This window comes from Pan paniscus, chromosome 9, assembly GCF_029289425.2.
Source record: "Pan paniscus chromosome 9, NHGRI_mPanPan1-v2.0_pri, whole genome shotgun sequence".
NCBI classification, from domain to species: domain Eukaryota; kingdom Metazoa; phylum Chordata; class Mammalia; order Primates; family Hominidae; genus Pan; species Pan paniscus.
Genome location: NC_073258.2, coordinates 67,194,567 through 67,217,770, shown reverse-complemented (window position 1 = coordinate 67,217,770; position 23,204 = coordinate 67,194,567). Strand labels below are relative to the sequence as shown.

The 23,204-nt window shown below is 55.1% G+C and overlaps 2 protein-coding genes across 7 annotated transcripts in view; one reads left to right on the top strand and one right to left on the bottom strand.

The window, feature by feature from the left end:
• EIF1AD (eukaryotic translation initiation factor 1A domain containing) overlaps positions 1-9,735 on the top strand; it is a 26,741-nt gene extending 17,006 nt beyond the window's left edge. For 2 of the 6 annotated variants that reach the window (XR_010113444.1, XR_010113453.1), the window contains one exon: positions 8,263-8,394. The gene's annotated coding sequence lies outside the window, so the exon portion shown is untranslated. Of the gene's footprint in view, positions 1-938; positions 6,071-8,262 lie in introns of those variants that run through there. The other 4 variants (XR_010113452.1, XR_010113454.1, XR_010113443.1 and 1 more) reach the window with 4 other exon arrangements.
• Positions 6,084-23,204, bottom strand: SART1 (spliceosome associated factor 1, recruiter of U4/U6.U5 tri-snRNP). The gene is made up of 20 exons (XM_003828650.5): positions 22,884-23,204; positions 20,838-20,895; positions 20,399-20,454; positions 19,748-19,874; positions 19,519-19,624; positions 19,187-19,264; positions 18,980-19,079; positions 18,748-18,890; positions 18,410-18,616; positions 17,583-17,707; positions 17,380-17,495; positions 17,145-17,287; positions 8,599-8,772; positions 8,388-8,498; positions 8,053-8,140; positions 7,501-7,591; positions 7,255-7,390; positions 6,494-6,583; positions 6,269-6,390; positions 6,084-6,171 (listed from the first exon to the last, which is right to left on the bottom strand). Exons 1-20 carry the CDS (start codon positions 23,194-23,196, stop codon positions 6,153-6,155), a joined length of 2,403 nt encoding a protein of 800 aa, XP_003828698.3. The 5' UTR covers positions 23,197-23,204; the 3' UTR covers positions 6,084-6,152.

Here is a 23,204-nt window from a genome sequence, read left to right as displayed (position 1 = left end):
TTTTCTGAGACAGGGTCTTGCTCTGTCGTCCAGCCTGGAGTGCAATGGCATGATCCTAGAACACTGCAGTCTCCAACTCCTCCTGCCTCAACCTCCTGAGTAGCTGGGACTGCAGGTGCATGCCACCATGCCTGGCTGATTTTTAAATTTTTTGTAGAGATGGGGATCTCGCAATGTTGCCCAGGCTGGTCTCCCGCTCCTAGCCTCAAGCAATCCTCCTGCCTCGGCCTCCCAAAGTGCTGTGATTACATGCACGAGTCACCATGCCCAGCCAATATCATCATTATTATTACTAACAATAAGACTATTAAATGTGTTTAAGATTTCATTATGTTAATTTAAAAAAATTTTAATAGATATCCTACTAGGGATGTGAGGTCAAAATATTCTATCTTAAAATCTTTTGAAATAATTCTGGTTGGGTGTGGTGGCTCATGGCCAGAACTGCAATGGGTGCAGTTGCCTGAACTGAATCCTTTTGCTAAAACCTACTATCGGCTGGGTGTGGCTAGTACTGCAATCCCAGCACTTCGGGAAGCTGAGGCAGGAGAATTGCTTGAGCCCAGGAATTTTGAGACCAGCCTGGGCAACATAGCAAGACCCTGTCTTTGCAAAAAAATTAGCCAGACATGATAGCATGCAGCTGTGGTCCCAGCTACTCAGGAAGCTGACGTGGGTGGATCACTTGAGCCAGGAGGTCAAGGCTGCAGCTAGCCATGTTTGTACCACTGTTCTCCAGCCTGGGCGACACAGTGAGACCTTGTCTTAAAAAAAGTAAAAAGGATATTACTAGGCTGGTGACCTGCTAGTGGTGGCCGCAGATGGAGAGGCTTCCCTTGGCAATGATTTAGTGGGGTGGGATGGGAGTGGGGCTGGGCCCAGAGATGCTGACCCCCTTTGTACCATTGAGTGAAGCCAGTAAACCTGCCCCACCCCAGGCATACCCCCTTCTATGAGGTACACCCAGCCCCCTACTCACCCTGACCAGCCTGGGGAGTGAGAGTGCCCACTGCTCATCAAGGTGGAAGGCAGAACTCATCAGCTTGTAGTCAATGCAGTACCTGCAACAAAGCTGCTCCAATCCAGAACGCACCCGAGGGAGAAAGATGTCTGAAGTCCTCATAGCTGTCTCATCTGCAAAGTGACTTCCCAGCGGGTTACCTGCCCTCGGCCCTACTGCAAAGGAATCATCACTGTGGGGTCCAGAACCTCAGGTGGGTGTCAGGGCCATCCGTGGGCACTGCAGGAATACTCTTCCATGGACAGAGTTCACATGTCACCCTCACTGTTGGAAAGTGTCATCTATGGGTGCAGATATCCGTGGAAGTGACATATCTGCTACCTGCTTTGGCTCAGGGAAGCATGCAGGGCGACATGGAGGCCTCCATGCAGCCTGGTGTCTGTCATCTTGTTGGCTGTGCTGTGTTTGGGCCAGGCCCTCTTTCGGGCCTGCCTGAAGGTCAGCCACCCTGTCCAGAGCTTCTCCTGAGCCCCATGAGGACTCACAGACTGTGCCTGGTCCCTTCAAGGGAGCTGGGAGCCAGCAGCTGCCATCCTTTCTGGGTAGAGGTGGGAAGGAGCTAGACTGTGCTCGGGTCTGGGGTAGGCAGAGCCTCTGCTGGGCAGCTGCTCCCTCAAGGCCGCTGTGTTTACAGAAAAGCAAACCAGGTGTTCTTCCTAAAACTGGGTCCCGTAAGAAGACAGTTCTGGCCTCGTCCTTCCCATACACTCCCTGAGAGCCATTCCTGTCCCTTCCACGTTCTAGGGCACGACGGGTGGGCACCCCTGGGCCTGCCTCGGCTCCCTCAGGCTCTTCTCCCTACCTTTCATGTCCTGGTGTGGGGGTGGTGACAGCCATGGCTCTGCAGACTACAGGATCTGGCCCGTATGTGACCACTTAACAGAGTATGTGTCCCTAGTCCTGTATTTCCCTTAATTCCTCCCTCCAGTCCCCTAGCTCCCAACTGTATTTAACTGCGCTGGGGCTGCGTAGGGTTGCTCTGTCCTGGGGGGTGGCCAGGGACTCATCCAGTGCTTGTAAATAAATAAGGCTACGACTCAAAGAAAAAAAAAAGACATTAGGACAGTTGGGGTCTAAAACGAGGTGGAAGTGATGCATCAACGGTACTTTTCCCAATGTCCTAGGTGGCGTTAGTTTATGTGGGAGAACGCCCTTGTTTGCAGGAAACACACACTTAGTTGGGGCGGTACGGAATCCCCTTGACCACCGATTGTCAAATGGTTCAAGGGGAAACACTTTGTATCGCTTGCAACTTTTCCTATGGGTTCTGTAGTTTTTTTTTTGTTTTTTTGTTTTGTTTTTTTTAAATCTTAGTAGCTATCATTTTTCTCCTATGGGTTCTAAACAGTATCACGGTTTCGGAAAATCTTTTTAGCAACCTCTGCATTGCCAGGGTCCTCAGCCCCACCCTGCTCTCCACTGTCCACGTGGCTGCTGGTGGGTCTCTCTGGGAACTCCAGCCAATTAATCCTGCTCCTCCTGGGAACTTACTGCTGAATCCCCACTTTCCTGGGACCAGCCTGCCCTTCCCACCCATGGCACTGAAACGCAGAGACCCGACACCAGCAAAGCCAGGTCCTCACCCTGGTTGTCCCCTTCAGTCCACTGCCCAATGTACACCTGGGCTGAGCCCTTCTTGAGGATGCCAAGGGACAATGACAGGACCAGCTGGGGAAGGCAGTGCAGGGAACTAAAGCCCCAGGGCAATCGTGGGTTTGGCACTGAGGGGCGCCAGGGACCACGCTGTAGGATGAATGGGGGTGAATCTGCCCACCAGGCTGTGCTCCTGAGGCCTGCGTCCACTGCCCAGAAGGGCACTTTTTCCCAGGTCCACAGGGAGCCCATGCTGGCAGGGCCTGCCTGCACCCTCCAGAGCATCTCTGAATTGTGGAGGAAGAGGCAGGGCCCTGCCTGGGGCTGGGTGGGGCAGGTTTGGGGCCACAGGCAGAGGCTTGGAGGAGCCTGGAGGACCTGGGCAGGGGGTGGGCACAGGAGAGGGCAGGCCCCGAGAGCAAGAGGGGGACCCCATCCTGGTCTTGCTCAGAGCCAAGGCCACACAGCACTGGACTGCTGGGCTGTGGGCTGGGGTTGGCATCACCACACCCGGAAGGCCCATCACGAGGAGAGATGGGCCCTGGGAGGGCAGGAGCTGGGCCTCGTCCCATCCTTCACACCTGGCTGTGCCCTTGCGCAGTGGCTGCTTGCTCTTAGGGCCCATGCCCCACGGGCCCAGGCAGCCTGTCCGGCTTTGCTCTGGGTTCTTAGGCAGCGCTCGCAGATGCTCGGTACATTTTTGTTGAAGTTGTGGAAGGATCAGTCCTCAACTATGCAGTAGGGTGGCCCTAGAAGTCTTGAGATCACGCCCCCCACCCTCAACACACACATTTTCTAGGTAAGACAGAGACTTGGTGACCTGCCTCAGGTCAGGCAGCAGTGAAGGGAAACATAGAGGGCAAACATAAGCACCCTGTCCTCCCTGAGTGCCACCCACCTGGCTGAGGCCCTGGCTGAGGGCTCACTGACCCTCAGGGCAGCCTTTGAGCCATCGCTGCCCCTCAGGTACCTGAGGGCAGGAGAAGCACCGTTGGTGTCGTCCGGCTACTGAGCAGCAGAGGTGGGAAGCCGCCTTGGGTTCTGTCTGCTCTGGGGGCTCAGGCCTCCAGGGATTTGGTAGTCCCCAACCCCTCCCAGCCCTGGGCACATGGGCAGGACACAGCTGGGGAGCAGAGCAGAGTACACCAGGGCAGAGAAGGGAAGTCTCTGGGCTAGGACCAAGAGCCAGAGATGCAGAGAGGAAGCAAGATGGCGTGAACGAGGAGGCCCCTGGTTCACCACGTAGTCTGCCCAGTTACTAGAGCCAGAAAGTTAGTCGGCTGCAGAGCTGAAGCTGGTCTTTTCTACCCTGGCTCCACCTGGGCTCTAGCCCAGGCTGCGGTCATTTTCAGCTGTGACAGCAGCTTTGACAGCCTCCTAATGGGCCATTTCCTGCAGACGTCAAGGTGTGACTTGGACAGTAGGCCAGGGCCTGGGGTCCATGCCAGGGACACCTGACTGCCCAGTCCCAACCCTGGAAGCCTAGGAGGTGCTTCCAGGGTCTCATTCTGTCACCCAGGCTGGAGTGCAGTGGCACCATCTCGGCTCACTGTAACCTCCACCTCCTGGGCTCCAGCGATTCTACTGAGTAGGTGGGATTACAGGCACTTGCCATCATGCCATGTTTTTTTTTTTTTTTTTTTTTTTTTTTTTTTGAGATGGAGTCTCGCTGTGTCGACCAGGCTGGAGTGCAATGGCGCAATCTCAGCTCACTGCAAGCTCCGCTTCCCAGGTTCACGCCATTCTCCTGCCTCAGCCTCCCGAATAGCTGGGACTACAGGCACCTGCCACCACGCCCGGCTAATTTTTTGTATTTTTAGTAGAGACGGGGTTTCAACGTGTTAGCCAGAATGGTCTCGATCTCCTGACCTCGTGATCCACCCGCCTTGGCCTCCCAAAGTGCTGGGATTACAGGCGTGAGCCACCGCGCCCGGCCTACATGTTAATTTTTTTTTTGTATTTTTAGTCAAAGACAGGGTTTTACCGTGTTGGCCAGGCTGGTCTCGAACTCCTGGCCTCAAGTGATCCATCCACCTCAGCCTCCCAGAGTGCTGGGATTACAGGCATGTGCCACTGTTCCCAGCCTCCTCCTAGGCTTTTGAGAGAAACAGACTGTGACTGCCCCAAGTCCTAGTCCCAGCCTAGACACCCCAGGACACCCTTCCTGAGGAAGCCAAGGAAGCAGCCAAGGTGAAAACAGAATCAAGAGTCAGATGTCAAACTATAGAGAATACAGAGCTCAAGGAAGGGCACCCAAAGACTCAGCCCCGCAGCTCCCGCTGCGCAGAAGTAATGGTGTCAGTGCCAACCGTGCATTTTCAGGCTAAGACTCAGCCCCACAGCTCTAGCCGTGCAGAAGCGACAGCGTCAATGCCAACCATGCATTTTCAGGCTACTGGGTTTTGCACCTTGTCTACAGTTTCCTCACCCCAAGATTATTTTAAATTTTATTTTTTTTGAGACAGGGTCTGACTGTCACCTAGGCTGCAGTGTGGTGGCTCAATCAGGGCCCACTGCAGCCTGTGTCTCCCAGGTTCAAGTGATCCTCCCACCTCAGCATCCCAAGTAGCTGGGACTACAGGCGCTCACCACCACGCCTGGCTAATCTTTGTATTTTTGGTAGAGATGGGGTTTTGCCACGTTACTCAGGTTGGTCTCAAACTCCTGGGCTCAAACAGTCCTCCTGCCTCAGCCTCCTAAAGTGCTGTGATTACAAGCATGAGCCACTGCGCCCAGCTGATTATTCTTTAAAGTTTACAGTTTTCTTCAATTTATTTTTTGGTTTCATTTTTAAAATCTTAAAATGTGGGAGCCATCTGGGAAGTATGTGGGTGTACGTGGGGCGGGGCACCAGTATCCTGGGCACCCAAGGTGGCCGTTTGTCTTTCTATGGATTTGAGGCTCACATGTCCCCCAGCAGCTCAGTCACACTCTATCACAGAGTTCAGGCCAAGGAATCTCATCTTTCTGGGTCACTGTACACGGGACAAGTCTCCCAGGAGGCACTGGGCTCAGCCCTCCCCATACCGCGTGCACCAAATACTCCCAGCCCAACCCTGGGAGTTTCACTCCTCTAGACACAGACCAGGGTGGCACAGGACAGCCAGGACAGAAGGTGGCACCTGTGCCCTACCCAAAGCCCAATCCCCAGCCCACCAGGCTGGGCAGTCCTGGGCTGCCCTGACCGGGAGACATTACAGGACAGTGACCTGTGCAGCCCCCGAGGCCAGGAGAGAGCAGGGTGATGAGTTTCTAAAACCGCCTTCCACTTTCTATCAGAGAGCCGGCCCTGCAGAGGTGTGACCGACAGCCAGGGGAGAAGGAAGGAGCCTTACAGGACCCGGGCTCGCTCTCTCTTCCATCGTTTAGTTGTTTGTGTCATTTGATGGCCAGGTCTCACCTAGCAGGAGCCAGACTCTGTGCCACACCCAACCAAAGATCCAACCCTGGAATCTGTACCACGACCAGGGAGGAAAAAATAAGGAGGGAGCTTTATTTAATATGAAGGTTGAGGCAGGGCCGGGGCGGGAGGGCGCTGTCACTTGGTGATGGTGTTCCTGCAGAGAAGAACAGGGGCGTGAGGCTGCAGAGGCAGGCACAGGCCACGCCACCCCTCCCCACCACACCCTACCCCATCAGCCTCGAGCCACTCACGCGTTCATGCTCTTGCCGCTGCCGCTGAGCACGATGTAGGGGGTCTTCTGAGCCTTCTGCTTCTCCTGGAGCAGGGCCACGGTGCCCAGGGGCGTGTCGCTGGAGCTCATCTTCTTCAGGAGCTGAGGGGTCGGGGCCACTCAGAAAGGGCTGCAGCAGGCCCCACACACCAGCCACCCCTGCCCCGGCAGGCACAGGGCCCCCCACGTCCCCAAGGGCACCCACCGCCTCCTCGTCCAGCTTCTTCATCCGCCGCTCTGTCTTCATCTTGCCTGAGCCCTTGCCATGGAAGCGGTGCGACAGCTGCCGGAAAGCCTGGGGACGCGGGGCATGAGAGGAGATGCAGGGCCCTGGGTGGGGCCGGAGCCACCTGTGCCCACAAGGTGTATAATAACAGGGCGGGTGTTGATTGACCCCAATGCCAGGCCTGGGGTGCAGTGGGAAGGAGATGGGAAAAGAGCACAGACGCTGGCACCCTGCAGGGCCCCAGCAGAGGCCGGGAGACCAGCTTGGCTAGTGGATGCGCTGCCATGGGGGCAGAGCATGGGGAACCTGGAGACCTGCCACGCAGGGGCTGGGCCTGGACGCTGGGGCTGGAGGGAGACAAACCCCAGAGAGCAAGGGGGCAGCTGAGTGGTAGGGCAGGAGGGTCGGGCGGCCTGCGAGAGTGCTGGAAGGGCCTGGACGCTGGAATGGCCCTGCGGGCCAGGAAAGCCAGTGAAGGGCTCACGCAGGTGAGGACAGGAGGGCAGAGGTCCCGAGTGCCTGTCTGACCCTCCTGCCAGGCTTGCGAAGAGACTGCTGTGCCCACTAGAGACAAACTGAGGCACAGCCCTCCTCGGCCCTGAGGGCCCCCTCCCCATCCGTGGCATTCATCAGGCCCCCAGCCAGAGGCTGGTGGAGCCAGGACCCTGGGGTATTGCATGGCCCTGGGCTTGGCCTCCCTGTGGCAGGCCGGGCCTCCGCCTGCAAAAGGCCCTGCTCACCTCCTTGGGTGTGAGTTTCCGGCCCGTCTCATCCACGTATTCGATCTTAACGTCGGGTTTGTAGCCGTCCTTCTCCTTGAAGTCCTGTGTGAAGCCTCGGTATTCCTCCCTCCGGCTGTACTTGTCATCGATGGCCCTGGCCCGAGACAGAGGAGGCCTTAGTGTGAGGAGCTGCCGCCTGCTGTGGTCCCGAAGCTCCGAGCTGGCACAGGCCCCTCAGCCCTGCACAGGCCCCACCACACTCACATCTTATCCTCGATGCAGTACACGGCTGAGGGCAGCGACTTGTTGGGGGCCTTCACCCGGGCCACCTTCTGCACTGTGGTCTCCAGCAGCCCTAGGGATGGAGGGGTTGTGAGACTCCCAACCCCTCGAGAGCCACAGCTCCAGGGCCGCCTGAGAAGGCAGAGCAGGCCCTGTGGGGGCATCTCCCTTTCCTTGCCTCTGGAAAGCCATCAGGCCTGTTCTACAGGCAAAGCAAAGATGCAGAAATGAGCCCCTTGCCAAGGGTCACTGGCCAGGGAAATGGCAGAGCTGGGGTCCTAACACCAGGGCTCTCTGTGCCACAGCTGGAACAGTTTCAACTCCCCTCTCCTTCCCCAAGCAGGTGTGGAGCCTCAAAGGCAGAGCAGACGGACAGATGCCACAGTGGAGGGGAAGGAGTGGCTCTGGGCCGGGCAGCTGGCTCCAGCATTGGGACTGAGAGAAAGGGGCAGCAGAGGGGACCGGAGGGGGCCCTGCCTGCACCTGCAGCAGCACCCAAGCCCACCCAAGTCATGGCTGCCCTGAGCTCCCTACCTTTGTTCTGACACAGGAGCAGGGCAGCTGCCAGCCCCCTATTCACGATCGGTTCCTCGTCCAGGATGGTGGTGGAGGAAGCAGAGAACTACGGGACACATGGCGGGGGTGGTTAGCAGGCCATACCGGCTCTTCTCAGCCCCACCCACTGGTCACCACCTGCCAGGCACCAGCCCTCCACAACATTTAATTTCCTCATTTACTCCTCAGATCGCCGTGGGAGGTCTGCAGAGCCCACTCTGGATGAGGAGGCTGAGGCTCTAGACACCGAGCCCGGTGCTCATCTCCAGCTTGAGCGCCCCCAAACGCCCACCCCCCAGCGGCGCGGCCCTCACATCCTGCTGCTGCTTCTCCTCGTCCAGGTTCACCGTGCTCCAGCCGATGTTCTCCTCCCCGTCAGATTCGGAGCCACCGTTGGCTGAGCGCTCCTCATCCCGTTCAAAGTCCTGGGGCATAAAAGACCAGGGTCGGCCCCGGCCCCAGCCAGCCCACCCAGCCAGCCCACCCAGCCGAGGGAAGCAGAGGGCGGGGCCGCCCCAGATGCACCATGAGCTCCTCCTGCTCCTCGCGATTGCCAGCCAGCCCGTAGGTGGGGATCTCCCCCAAGGTGCGGCAGAACTCGGACGTGGCGTTGAACACGATGGCCCCCTTCCGCTCGGGATCCTCATCCTCCTCCCAGCCCCGCTGCCGAGACTCCAGCTTCTTCACAATCTCCACCACCTGGGGGAGGGAGCAGCTGTGGGCAAACCCAGCAGTTTCTGGGGTGATGCCATTGAGACCCAGGAACCTAAGGGTCCTCCCTGGCAGCAGCCAGACAGGCCACGCCCACAGCCCATGCAGGCCCAGCTGCTATCTGCCTCCTAACTCCACTCTGCACCTCTTTCACTGGGGTCACTCTTCTGCTCCAAACCCATCAACAGGTTTGGATGCCCTTTGAATGAATACCCAACATCCTACAGGGCCTTCCTGACCAGGCCTGTGCCAATCCCCCTCCAAAGCCCCTCGCACACTACCTCAGCCTCAAACTCCTTCCTCCAGGCTCCCTCCTGCCACCCGCCCCTCCCCCGACAAACTCCGGTTTCAGGACTCTAGACAGCACTTCTAGAACCCGCAGGGTGGTGAGGTGGCCCACGCTTGACTTCCCACAGCCCAGCTTCTCGCTTCCTGCTTCACCAAGAAAGCAGGTTCCGTGACATGGGAAGAGAACTCACTCATGCTGCCAGCACTGAATCCAGCGACCCCCACACGGCCACCAGCACCCTCTGCTTTCCCTCCTGTCGCAGATGCCCAGCCACACACAATGATTACCATCTCCCCTCTTTAAAAAACTTCTCCCTCAACCCTGCAGCCCAGACAGCAAAGTCCTCACTCCTCAGTGAAGGTTCGAGTCACTATGTCCACTTCTGCACCCCTCTTTCATTTTATATTACATTCATTTTTTAAAAAATATCTTCTGAGGCGGGTGGATTGCTTGAGTTCCGGAGATCGAGACCAGCCTGGGCAACATACCCAAATCCCATCTCTACAAAAAACATAAAAATTAGACATTGTGGTCACACACGCCCATAGTCCCAGCTACTGGGGAGGCTGAGGTGGGAGGACTGCTTGAGCTTGGGAGATCAAGGCTGCCACGATCACACCACTGCACTCAAAAGAGTGGGCAAGAGTGAAACCCCGTCTCGAAAAAAAAAAAAAAAAAAAAAAATTCTTCCAGGGGCCGGGTGGTTGCTCACATCTATAATCCTAGCACTTTGGGAGGCCGAGGCTGGAGGATCACTTGAGCCCAGGAGTTCGAGACCAGCCTGGACAATAAGGTGAAGCACAGTCTCTACAAAAAATACAAAGATCAACCAGGCATGGTGGTGTATGCCTGTAGTCTCAGCTACTTGGGAGGCTGGGGTGGGTGTATTGCTTGAGCCTGGAGGCTGAGGCTATGGTGAGCCGTGATCTTGCCACTGCACTCAAGCCTGGGCAACAGAGCAATACCCTGTCTCAAAAAAAAAAAAAAAAAAAAAAAAAAAAAGTCTTCCAGGACATCCAGGAACATTTGTTTGTTTGTTTTTTAATTTTTATTTCTTTTTGAGACAGAGTCTCACTTTGTCGCCCAGGCTGGAGTGCAGTGGCGCGATCTCAGCTCACTGCAAGCTCCGCCTCCTGGGTTCACACCATTCTCCTGCCTCAGCCTCCCGAGTAGCTGGGACTACAGGCGCCTGCCACCACGCCCACCTAATTTTTTTGTATTTTTTTTCAGTAGAGACGGGGTTTCACCGTACTAGCCTGGATGGTCTCCATCTCCTGACCTCGTGATCTGCCTGCCTTGGCCTCCCAAAGTGTTGGGGTTACAGACGTGAGCCACCGCGCCCGGCCAGGAACACTTATTTTTTAATGAACATTGTAAACATAAAACGAGGTATATCTAATACATCATATGCTACTTATTTATTGAGACCATCTCACTCTATCACCCATGCTGGAGTGCAATGGGGCGATCTAGGCTCACTGCAACCTCCACCTCCCAGGTTCAAGTGATCCTCCTGCCTCAGCCTCCTAAGTAGCTGGGACTACAGGTGCATGCCTCCACAACCAGCTAATTTTTGTATTTTTAGTAGAGACAGGGTTTCACCATGTTGCCCAGGCTGGTCCCGAAACCAACTTCAAGTGATCCACTCACCTCGGCCTCCCAAAGTGCTGGGACTATAGGTGTGAACCACCACACCCGGCTGATATGGTTTTTTTTTTTTTTTTTTTTTTTTTTTGAGACAGAGTCTCACTGTTGGCCAGGCTGGAGTGAAGTGGCACGATCTTGGCTCACTGCAACCTCCACCTCTCGGGTTCAAGTGATTCTCCTGCCTCAGCCTCCTGAGTAGCTGGGATTACGGGCATGCACCACCATGCTCGGCTAATTTTTTTTTTTTTTTTTTTTTTGTATTTTTAGTAGAGAGGGGGTTTCACCATGTTAGCCAGGATGGTCTCAATCTCCTGATCTTGTGATCCACCTGCCTAGGCCTCCCAAAGTGCTGATATTACAGGTGTGAGCCACCGCACCCAGCCGCTGATATAGTTTTTAAAACAGTAACTAAACACACACCCATGTCCCTCTCCCTGGGGCTGGGGCAGCATCACTAATGCCCTGCCCAGACCTGAGTGTCCCCTCCCCATCCATGGTCATGACTCACCGGCTTGTCTTCATGGCTTTGGCACATAAGGACCTGCCCCTGAACAGTTATTTTGTTGTGTATTAATTATTCTATAACCTGAGTCACACTGTATGACTCTTCTGTGATTTGTTTTGTAAAAAAATCTGTGCCCCTGAGAGTAACCCTGATGCACATGGCTGTAGCTCATCAGTTTCCACTATGGAATCACAGCCCGTGAGCTGGATGCTCCTTGATCTGGCTCTCTAGCCCACTGAGGATGGACTTTTTTTGTCCCAAGTACTGCGGCTGCAGGGCCACTGACAATGTCTCCTGGTGCACATGGGCACACTCGGGAGAGGTGTGGGGTGGGCCCCGGGCACGCACACATTCCCTCTCATCTAATTAGACTCCTGCCCATGGCTATGAGTAGCGTGGCTGAGGACTCTGGCCGCTCCATGTCCTTTACTCCTACTCGCTACTGTCAGGCTTGGACCTTTCTGCGGAATTGTTGGCAGGTGGCAGGTGCCTCACTGTTTTGGTTCACCTTTCTGTGATCCCTCCTGAAACTGGATTCACCGGGTATTTTCCTGGTGAGTTAGGCTTTCTCTTCTGTGAACTGCCTGTCTTATCTACATCTTTCGCCTATTTTTCTGTTGTGTTGATTTGTTTTGTCTGTTTGTATACTCCTGACACCAACCCATTCTTGGTGGTATATATGGGCAAATACCTTCTCTTTTTGGTCTGCCTTTTTATATTCTTCATGGTATGTTTTGTAAAAAAACAAAAAACAAAAAACTTACGTTCTCAATTTCTTTTTTTTTTTTTTTTTTGAGACGGAGTCTCGCTCTGTCACCCAGGCTGGAGTGCAGTGGCGCGATCTCGGCTCACTGCAAGCTCCGCCTCCTGGGTTCACACCATTCTCCTGCCTCAGCCTCCCTAGTAGCTGGGACTACAGGTGCCCGCCACCACGTCTGGTTAATTTTTTTGTATTTTTTTTAGTAGAGACAGGGTTTCACTGTGTTGGCCAGGATGGTCTCATCTCCTGACCTCGTGATCTGCCCGCCTTGGCCTCCCAAAGTGCTGGGATTACAGGCGTGAGCCATCGCGCCCGGCCACGTTCTCAATTTCTATGTAGTTACATGTTCACTTTTTTCTTCATGGTTTCTTGAAGAAACTCACCCATGGAACCTGTGGGTTTCTTGTTTTTTTTTTTTTTTTTGAGACAGGATCTTGTTCTATCACCCAGGCTATCATAGCTATCTGTGATATAGTCAGCTATAGTCTATCATAGCTGACTATAACCTCGAACTCCTAGATTCAAGCAATCCTCCTGCCTTAGCCTCCGGCGTAGCTGAGGCTTCAGACACATGCCACCATGCCCAGCTAATTAAAAAAACATTTTTAGAGATGGGGTTGGTTGGGGGGTGGTCTTGCTGTGTTGCCCCAGGCTGGTCTCAAATTCCTGGCCTCAAGCAATTCTCCTGCCTTGGCTATGCTGACAACTTAAAAGATCTTTTCTACCAAAAAGTTATAAATGTAATTTCCTTAATTTGATTCCAAAATGTGAAGTTTTTACTTTGAAGTTCTTAATCTATCTGCAAGGTGTGAGGTACAAACCCAATTTCATTTTTTCCCCAAATAGATAACTGACTGTCCCACGCCCACTCGCTGCACTGACGAGCGACTCTTCCCACTGGGACACGATTCTGTCTCGGGGCCCCGCTGTCTGGTCTCTCTGTTCTGTTAGTCTATCCTTATGCAATCCCACACTGCCACAATGCCCCTACTTTATCCAATTTCAGAATCAGTTTTCCAGCTTCCAAAATAATCCCTATTGGGATTTTTACTGGAGTTGCATTTAACCTAGAAATGAACTACAGGAGATGGACATCTTGACAATATATTGTCCTATCTAGGAATTGTGTACCCCCTAAATTCATATCGGGAAGCCCTAACCCCCAATGACTGCATGTGGACAGAGCACCTTTAGGAGGTGCAAATTGCAGTGAGCTGAGATAGAGCCACTGCACCCCAGCATGGGTGACAAAGTGAGACACTATCACAAAACAAAACAACCCCTCAATTCCAAGGATCCTTTCTGTCCTCTCCAGCCTTTCTTTCTAGCTCATTGACTGTATTAACTTCAATCCAGTAATTCTTCAACCACATCACGACTCCAGGCCCTGTCCTCACACCCATCATTCTCTGTTATGTCCCTCGTTACCCAGTTTAGACTCGGGGAAATCAACAGAACCTCTCCTTTGTGAAACCCTTAACTGCCTTGTCCCTCCTCCCTAGAAAACCCAATCCTCAATCCCACCATCCACTGCTTCGGGGCATTAATCCTACCATCCCCCTCCTCAGCAGCTCATGAATCCCACCATCCCCCTCCTCAGCTCATGAATCCCACCATCCCCCTCCTCAGCAGCTCATGAATCCCACCATCCCCCTCCTCAGCAGCTCATGAATCCCACCATCCCTCCTCAGCTCATGAATCCCACCATCCCCCTCCTCAGCTCATGAATCCCACCATCCCCCTCCTCAGCTCATGAATCCCACCATCCCCCTCCTCAGCAGCTCATGAATCCCACCATCCCCCTCCTCAGCTCATGAATCCCACCATCCCCCTCCTCAGCAGCTCATGAATCCCACCATCCCCCTCCTCAGCAGCTCATGAATCCCACCATCCCCCTCCTCAGCAGCTCATGAATCCCACCATCCCCCTCCTCAGCAGCTCATGAATCCCACCATCCCCCTCCTCAGCAGCTCATGAATCCCACCATCCCCCTCCTCAGCAGCTCATGAATCCCACCATCCCCCTCCTCAGCAGCTCATGAATCCCACCATCCCCCTCCTCAGCTCCTGAATCCCACCATCCCCCTCCTCAGCAGCTCATGAATCCCACCATCCCTCCTCAGCTCCTGAATCCCACCATCCCCCTCCTCAGCTCCTGAATCCCACCATCCCCCTCCTCAGTTCATGAATCCCACCATCCCCCTCCTCAGCTCATGAATCCCACCATCCACACTGCCACTGGCAGGCCTGCTCTTCTCCCGGGGTGTATCTGCTCTCCACTCTCCAGAACAGCATCTCCCGTCTCTTTGCACCACCACCTCTGCCACCTCTTCACTGGAAAACACCAGAACAATCGGCCATGGGCTGCCTTGACTTCCCCTAAACAAGGTCACCCACAGCTGCTGTGCCCTCCCCACCTTCCCTCCCGAAATAAATGACGACACGAGCTGGCTTCACTCAAGCCCACCCTTCACTTGCACTCTAGGCCCCAGCACCGCCTGCCGAGATCTTTTTCTTCTTCCGTCATAAATGTGTCTCCCACATACTCTAGAATCTCCGGTAGTCAGAAAAGGCTCCTTTGCGGGTGGGAAACTTGATTGGATGCTGCTTACAACAAAAAACTAAAAAGACATTTTGGGGGATAACTGGAAAATGTTGACATGCGAGCTGCTGTTTTACAGCATTTATGGGCTTGTTAGGGCAGTGTGGCTATGCGGGAGAAGGCCCTGATTTCGCCAGATGCCTGCTGAAGTCGTTAAGGATGCAGTGTCATGATATCTGCAACTCCCAGTGGTCAGGAAAAAAAGAAGAGAAAGAAAAGAACTGTAACAATGTTTATAATTACTGACTCTAGAGGACAAAGGTGTTCACTGTGATAGGCTTTCCACTTTTTTGCCTGCACAGTGTGTGGGGTGTGGCTCATATGTTTAAAAAACCTTCTAGGTGGCCGGGTGTGGTGGTTCATGCCTCTAATTCCAGCACTTTGGGAGGCTGAGGAGGGTGGATCACAAGGTGAGGAGTTTGAGACCAGCCTGACCAACACGGTGAAACCCTGTTTCTTCTAAAAAATACAAAAATCAGCTGGGCGTGCTGGCATGCACCTGTAGTTCCAGCTACTCAGGAGGCTGAGGCAGGAGAATTGCTTGAGCCCGGGACGTGGAGGTTGCAGTGAGCCGAGATCGCGCCACTGCACTCCAGCCTGGTGACAGAGCGAGACTCCGTCTCAAACAACAACAAAAACTTTCTAGGCTACACCAGGCCTGGTGGCTCATGCCTGTAACCCCAGCACTTTGGGAGGTGGAAGCGAGAGGATCGTTTGAGCTCAGGAATTTGAGACCAGCCCGGGCAACACACTGAGACCCACAGGCGCACGCCTGTAGTCTCAGCTACTTGAGAGCCTGAGGCAGGAGGATCCCTTGAGCCCAGGAGTTCAAGCCTGCAGTGAACTATGATTGCACTACTGCACTCCAGCCTGGGCAACCGAGCGAGACCTTGTTTCTTAAAACAACAACAAAAACAACCTCCTAGGTGAGTCTAATGTGCAGGCAGGCTGAGATCCACGGGGCTAGAAACCCTTATGTTCATTTCAGTCGTAAAACAGCCCTGTCAGCCTATTGCCCCATTTCTCTGTTCCTTTTTAGCCGGGCAAACTATGTCCCAACACCTGTTCTTAGAAATAAAGTATTACTGGAACCCAGCCACGCCCACTCACTTACAGACTGTCTTGGCTGTTTTCCCTATAACAGCACAGCATCCAAGGTGCCTAACAGAGACCATATGCCCTTAAACCTCAAATATGTCCTCTCCAGCCCTTCAACAGTAAGCCTGGCCTCCGTCCCGGGTTCAGCCCTCACTTCTTCAACTCCCCTGTCCTCCGGGTCCTGAATCCACTGCAACTGTCCCCACTTTGCCTCCCAGTAGTATCAGAAGCTTCCCTCCCTTGCTCCCTCTCCTGGACACGCTTTCTTGGCTTCTTCCTAGGTGAGAAGTGTGGGGTAGGGCTAAAAGTGTGGCCTCTGGAATGATGGAGATGACAGAACCTTCCTCATAGGGTGTTGCTGGGAGGATGGAATGAATCAACAAACACAGAACATGTGAGCAGTGCCCGGCCCACTGTGCCTGTGGGGCAGCGACAACCATGGGGTCAAGGCTCCCCCTGCGTTGGCCCCCTACCTCTCCATCTCAGCTCACGCCACCCCTCACTCTCTGCTCTGCTCCAGCCTCCCTGGCCCTCAGGCACTCTAAGGTCGCTTCTCCTGAGACACCTGCTGGTTGGTCTACTGCCTAAATGCCAGCCTGTCCACCTGCTGCCACCCCTAACCCCCCGCAAGGCTGGCTCCTCTGTGTGACTCAAGTCTCAGATGAACTAGTACCTTGGAAAGGTCTTCCCTGCACTCTCCCATCTAAGATCCCAACCCCCGGCACGTTATCTTGGTTTACTGAGTGCCCAGCTCCCACCACCATCAGAAATTACCGTTCCTGCATTAACAAAGTCACTGCTGCTCCCCACGCTCTCCCCCACACACTCTAGAAAGCCAGCTCCATGAGCCCAGGGCCCCATGGCTGTCCTGTTCACCAATGACCTTCTCAGCCCAAGAACAATGCACTACTCACAGCAGGCATTCAACAAACATGCACAGAAGAGAGAGGCGAGGAAAGGATCCCCTACTAAAGCAGGCATCTAAAAATTTTTGCAAAACATGACTTTAAACAGAATAGTGGGCTGGGCACGGTGGCACACACCTGTAATTTTAGCATTTTCGGAGGCAGAGGCAGGCAGATCATGAGGTCAGGAGTTGGAGACCAGCCTGGCCAACATGGTGAAACCCCGTCTCTACTAAAAATATAAAAATTAGCCGGGTCTGGTGGCGCGCGCCTGTAATCCCAGCTACTCAGGAGGCTGAGGAATGAGAATCACTTGAACCTGGGAGGTGGAGGTTGCAGTGAGCTGAGGCTGCGCCACTGCATTCCAGCCTGGGCGACAGAGTGAAACTCTGTCTCAAAAAAAAAAAAAAAAAAAAAAAACACCCAGAAAACAAAAAACAAATGGAAAAGAGGCTTCAGACAGGAATGTGGCTGTCGCCTATGACACAGGTGCTCGTGAGGACAGGTGACTGCTGACGCACTGGTAGCCCTAGGCCCGCCCACGCCCAGCCTCACCTTCTCGCCACTGTCTCGCAGCTGCTGTAGCTGCTGTAACTGTCGCAGCCGGCGTCCCTTCTCCAGCTGCTTCTGCAGCTCCAGCTCCGCCTCGTCCTCCTCCAGCACCTGCGGGGACCCCGGCGGTGGAGCTCCACCTTCCTCTGGGGGAAACACAGGGGATGCCTGCTCAGACCATCTCCTCCAACCCGCGGCTCCTGTCCCTGCCCCTCCCACCCCCTGGCCGGGCCCTCACCCTCATCACTGATGTCCATGTTCTCCACTCGGGTGTCGTCCGACGGCAGGGGCTGAGGCACAGGCTCCTTCTCCTCATCCACCTCGGACACTCGGCGGCGACCCCGTCCCCGCAGTCTGAGGGAAGGAGGCCTCTCTGGTGAGCACCGGTCCCCAGGCCACCCCAGCCCAGCCATCTCGCCCCACCACCGTGTCCAAGCCCACCTGGAACCAAAGTCCCCATCCTGAGTCTGGTCCCCGAGAGGCAGCAAGTCATCTGCCCGCACTACTACCTCCTTCTCCTTCTTGCGGATTTTCTTCACCCTCCGCTTGGTCTTTTTAAAGGTCACCTTAAGGGAAGAGGGGCGAGACATGGAGCGGGGGCCACAGAAAGGCAGGTCGCCACAAGCCCTCGAGAGTGAACACTTCTTTGGTGTTCCTCTGTGCTAGCCAGTGTCCTGAGCGCTTCCCACACATGAGCAACATGTGGGGTGGTTACTATCTCAATTCCACTGGTGAGCTAGGGAAACTGGGGCACAGAGAGGTTAAGTACCTTCCCCAAGGTTGCCCAGCTCCTAGGTGGGAGAGCTGGGCAGTCTGGCTCCAGAGTCCTGCTCTTACCCACTGAGGAAGACGCCTACCGCACCAGCTGTCTACCTCACGTTCACACAGTCACCCTGTGGACAGAATCCACGCACACCTCTCCAGTCACCCCTCACCCACGCTGTCACTCATCCTCACAGCAACCTCAGGAGGCGGCTCCTGTCACTGCCATTCCAGATGGGGTGCCCCAGGCTCACAGTTAAATGGTTTATCCAAGGCACGAGCTGGCAGCATGGCAGAGCCGAAACAGACTGGGGCCCATCTGGCTCAGCAGCCCTGACCCATCCACACCTGGTGCCTCCCCCGGTTGCCATTTAGTGCTCGCCCGCGAGGCCAAGCGTTTTGTGAACACAAATACTCGCCCTGTCTTCTCAGTGCCTGCGGGCAGGGCAGGAGCCCCAGAGGGAGGGAGAATCGTGACCCCGAGTATAAGGCACGGGAGGGCTCACCATCTCCTCAGGCGTGAGGTATTCGGAGGCCAGCCGGGGCCCCACTGTGCTCAGGGACTGAGCCTGCAGCCGCAGCTTGGCCCGGATCTCCTCCAGCTCCCGCTCCCGCAGGCCATCAGCCGTGCCGCCCTGCTCCAAGCGGAAGGAATGTGGCCGCTCCCCTTCAAGCTCTTCGTCATACTTGGACAGGATAGAGCGAGGTTTTTGCTGCAAGGCAAGAGGTACAGGTTGGGACCCAGGCTGGCTCCTGAAAAGCCACTGAGCCACCACCTCCTCAGAGCCCCCATTCCCGACATTCTCCACCTCAGCCCCCGCCACCCAGCCTGCCCAGGCCGTGCCTGCGCCAGGTCGTCCACGCTCTCGTCCTCGGCATAGGGCAGGTAGTCAGGCTTCTTCTTCCGCAGCTCCACATTTTTCTCTGCCCGCTCCTTATCCACCAGGTTCACGTTCACCAGCACGTCCTCCTCCTCCTGCAGCACGCCTGGGGGCAGCACAGAGCAGTGGCCATTCACACTTGTCCGCAACTCAGCAGAGGCTGTGCCCCCACCCAGGGCACCCAGCTCGCATTACCTTTGTCCTTGAGGGTGAGAATCATTGTCTCCCCTTCTCGGAAGGAATCAATGGCATGCTCCACGGTGAGGCCCTGCAGGTCCCGGGCACTGTACAGGTCCTAAGGGAAGAATCGGCGAGTCAGGAACCTCCCTCCACGCACCCAACCTCGGGATTCCGGTAGCGAGGCCACCAGTGCCCCCTGTACCACCCCTGCTGCAGCCTCACCTGCCGCCTCTGCCCGAACTCCTCCTCCACCAGAGTGCTGACACCAAACTCTTGGTCCATCTCCTCCAGTAACTTGGCCTACGGGACAGGGAGGGGTGACCTAGGACTTCAGGCCACTCAGCATCACCAGAAAACACTCAGGGCTCTACCAAGCGGAGTGCAAAAAGGGCAGGCCTTGCAGGAAAGCTGCTGAGAATCCAAAGTGGATGCTACTGACCACGGCCCTTCCCCTCTCCAAGCCCCGTCTCACCTCTCTGGGGTCGGCCCCTGCCTCAGTGCCGTCAGGCCACCAGAAGCACTAGGCGACCACGCCATGCTGCCCAGGTGCTCACCCTCTTCTCTGCCAGGTCCTTCTCCTTCTGCAGCTGCCGGCTCCTCTCGATCCAGGCTGCAGTGTCGTCCAGCCAGGGGTCATCCTCTCCTAGGGTCTTTATCTTCCTGAAAAGGGGAGAAAGTGATGCTCGAGGAGCCCAGCTCCTGCTCCCCACCCCACTCAAGAGGCAGCCAAGGATGGTGGCCTCCCCAGCCCTTCCCTTGCCTGCCCTGGCCAGGACCCCTCACCCCAGCTTTTGGTTCAGCAGGCGCTTCTCCTTGGCAGCCGCCAGCTTCTCCCGCAGCTCCTCTCGCTGTCGCAAGGCCATAGGGTTGATGACATCAGCTGTCACGGGCTCCTCCTTGGTGCCCGCCTCTGGAAGGGGGGCCCAGACATGAGGCTATGCCCGCCCATGGCTGGTGGGGAGAGGAGGGAGCCACTCACCCTGCCCCCTTCCAGCTCAGGGGGCCAGAAGGGGTCAGGACAGGAAGGAACAATCCTTCACCTCCCTACTCCCACTTCGTCCCCACACTCCTGGCCAACCCATGCAGCACGACAGGACCCTCTGTGGCTTCCAAAGCCCCTCAAATCGTGCTTTAAAGAAAAACAAGAAACCCACCCCCGCACAGCGCAGTCTGCAGCAAGTGTGCACATCTTCCAGTCCATCTAACAACTCCTCACAGCCAGAGTGAGTATGCGACGGCCACAGCTCCAACTCAGAGAGCAGGCGGAGCCCCAGATCCCCATTATACCAGCAAGGAGGGACCTCATGCCTTCCGGCAAATATGCATGTGTAAGACCACTAAACAGTGCTGAACCTGCCCTCTAACCCCACCTTCTTCAAAGATCCCTTCAGATGGCCTCTTTCCCCCAAACCCTATCCTCAGCCCCATACTCACCCTTCTTGATGGCATTAACCTCCAAGGGTTTCAGCCCCAACTTTGCCCGGAGTTTGCTGACAACAAGAGATACAAGTGTTAGGGGCTATTAAAGACACAGGGTGCCATGTGCATTTCCAGACAGACAGGAGGAGAAACAGGGTGGGAGTGAGTGGTCCCAAACACAGAGTCTGCCCCAGGCAGCCTAGGACACTGGGAAGGGCCCTGGCCTCCAAAGCAGGAAACATGGGCGCCAGCCTGGTCTGCGTCTAACCAGTGAATGCCACTTTACTCTTAGGTTCTAGTTTTCTCTTCTATAAGTCAACTGTTGGCTAAGATGATTTAAACAATCTTTCCAACTCTGATTAGCACACTTTCATGTGAGAAAGCCTCCCCCGTGCTGGCCCCAGAGCCACCTCTCTTAGAAAAACAAAGTAGAAACAAGGGAGACAGTACTCACTTAGTCTCCTCGATGCTGAGTGAGGAGGCATCGCCTGAGCTAGTTTTGGAGCTGGCAGCTGGAACAAGAAGAAGCATGGCTCAGGAGCTGAACACAGGGCCAAGAAGCCAGCATCGTTGGCTCCAGCTGCAGGATCAAAAATGAGGGCCCCTCACCAGCACCTGGGCCTGCTGAAACACCAGAAAACAGCAGCTTCTTCCACCCAAGCTCCCCAGCAGCTCCTCTGCCCGAGTCCAGTCTCAGAGCCCTGCCTCTTCTGTGCACCTTCCTTTCCTGACCCAAGACATCCAAACTGCTGTAGTCACCACTCTGCCCTCTACTTTTTTCTTTCATTTTTTTTAAGAGACAAGGTCTGGGCCGGGTATGGTGGGTCATGCCTGTAATCCCAGCACTTTGGGAGGCCGAGGCAGATGGATCATGAGGTCAGAAGTTCAAGACCAGCCTGGCCAAGATGGTGAAACCCCGTCTCTACTAAAAATATAAAAATTAGCCAGGCACGGTGGTGCGCACCTGTAATCCCAGATACTCGGGAGGCTGAGGTAGGAGAATTGCTTGAACCCAGGAGGCAGAGCTTGCAGTGAGCTGAGATCGTGCCACTGCACTCTAGCCTGGGCAATGGAGCAAGACTTTGTCTCAAAAAAACAAAACAAAACAAAACAAAAAAACAACTCTTCCTTTCCTGCATTCCCATCCCGCATCCTACCTTCTCCTTTATCTTAAAGGCTTCTCTCTCCACCTGGGCCGTGGATCCCAACCTCTCCAGGCTCCCCAAGGTCACCAGCCTCCTCGTTTCTAAATCTAGTGGGTTCTTTTCGGTTCTGGTTTTGCTTGATCTCCTGTGGTATGTGGGACTGCTGATCACTCCCTCCTTCTAACAATACTCTCTTCCCAAAGTTCCCATGACACAAAGGTTTTCCTGCCTTTTTGGTTACTCTGTCTCCTTTTTTTGCTAACATCTTTCTCTGCCTACTACTAACATAAGGGCATTTCTCAGGTTCTAGTCCTGACCCCCTCTTCTCATGTCACAGTCTTTCAGGGGCTTCACTGGCCACCCAGATACTGACTCCCAATGGCTTTATCCAGTCCAAACTCTGGATTTCCCCATTACCATCAACCTTGACAACCCCAAAAGTGAACTATCTCCCCCCACACCCGCTCCAAATCTGCTTCTCTTCCCTACTCCTCAATTTCAGTAGAAATGACACCCACTACCTATCTGGCTGCTCAAGCCAAAATTCAAGGAGTCATCCTCCATTCCTTCTTCCCACCCTCATACAAGTGCTGAGTTCTGTTCATTCCTCCTCCAAAACACCTCTCCAACCTGTCCACTTCTCTCAATCCCACTGCTGCTGCCTTGGTGCAGGCCACCATCAGCCCTCCCCTGGCCTATAGCCCTCCTGGTTTCCTGGTCTCCAGTCCTGACTACCTTTGACTAAATTCTCAATCCAGTGATGTTTACAAAATACGGATCTGAGCAACTCACTCCTCAACTCACATCCATGGCTCCCTACTATCCTCAAGACAATCTACAGTTCTTAACAGAGCCTACAGTACAGGGTCCTTTGTGTTCACATCCCTGTCTATCTTACTCCCTCATTTCTCTACCATGCGCCCTACACGATTCGTCCAATACCAGGTTTTTCTTGCCTCTGTATATGCTGACACTACTTCATTCACTCATTCAACATATTTATTGAGAATCTGATTGTACCAGACAACTGAGGAAAACAGAAGCCCTCTGTCCTCAAGCAGCTAAGTGGAGAAAGTCAACCTCTAATCCCAAACAACCGTAGAAAGACTTTTTTCTTTTTGAGACAGAGTCTCGCTTTGTTGCCCAGGCTGGAGTACACTGGCGGGACCGCAGCTCACTGCAGCCTCTAACTCCTGGGCTCAAGGGATCCCGTAGAAAGACTATTTAATAGAGCTGGTAGACAGCTTGGGGGTTTCCTGGCCTGAAGAGCTTCGCTGACACTGCGCGCACACCCAGACCCACGCGTTCCGGGACCCCTGCCCGACCCGCCCCCTGCGCAGGCCCCGCCTCCTCACCGGCCTCGTAGCCGTCATCGCGCTTCTCCCGCTTCACGCGCCGCTCGGAGGGCTCTGCCTGGCTGCGCTCCCGCCCGTGCGTGCTGCTCCGGGCCTCAGCTTCGGCCCCGCGCCGCCCGCTCCCGCGCTCGCCCCCACGTTCCCGGCTCCGCTTCCGTCGTTCGCCACCGCTACCGCCACTGCCGCCACTCCGGTGCTTGTGTTTTTTGTGTTCCCGGTGCCGCGGCGGCTGCTCGGTGGCACCCCCGGTGCCGGCCGCCGCCGTCGTCCCGGCCGCCTCCTTCTCTCCGCGATGCTTCTTGGACGACCCCATAGTGGCAC

Excerpts from the sequence above, each read along its gene's own strand:
- SART1 (XM_003828650.5), bottom strand. The coding sequence starts at position 23,196 with ATGGGGTCGTCCAAGAAGCATCGCGGAGAGAAGGAGGCGGCCGGGACG. Across the intron at positions 18,891-18,979 it reads TCTCACCCTCAAGGACAAAG|GCGTGCTGCAGGAGGAGGAG; the intron begins GTAATGCGAGCT and ends TGCTGCCCCCAG. Across the intron at positions 17,288-17,379 it reads CATGGACATCAGTGATGAGG|AGGAAGGTGGAGCTCCACCG; the intron begins GTGAGGGCCCGG and ends TGTTTCCCCCAG.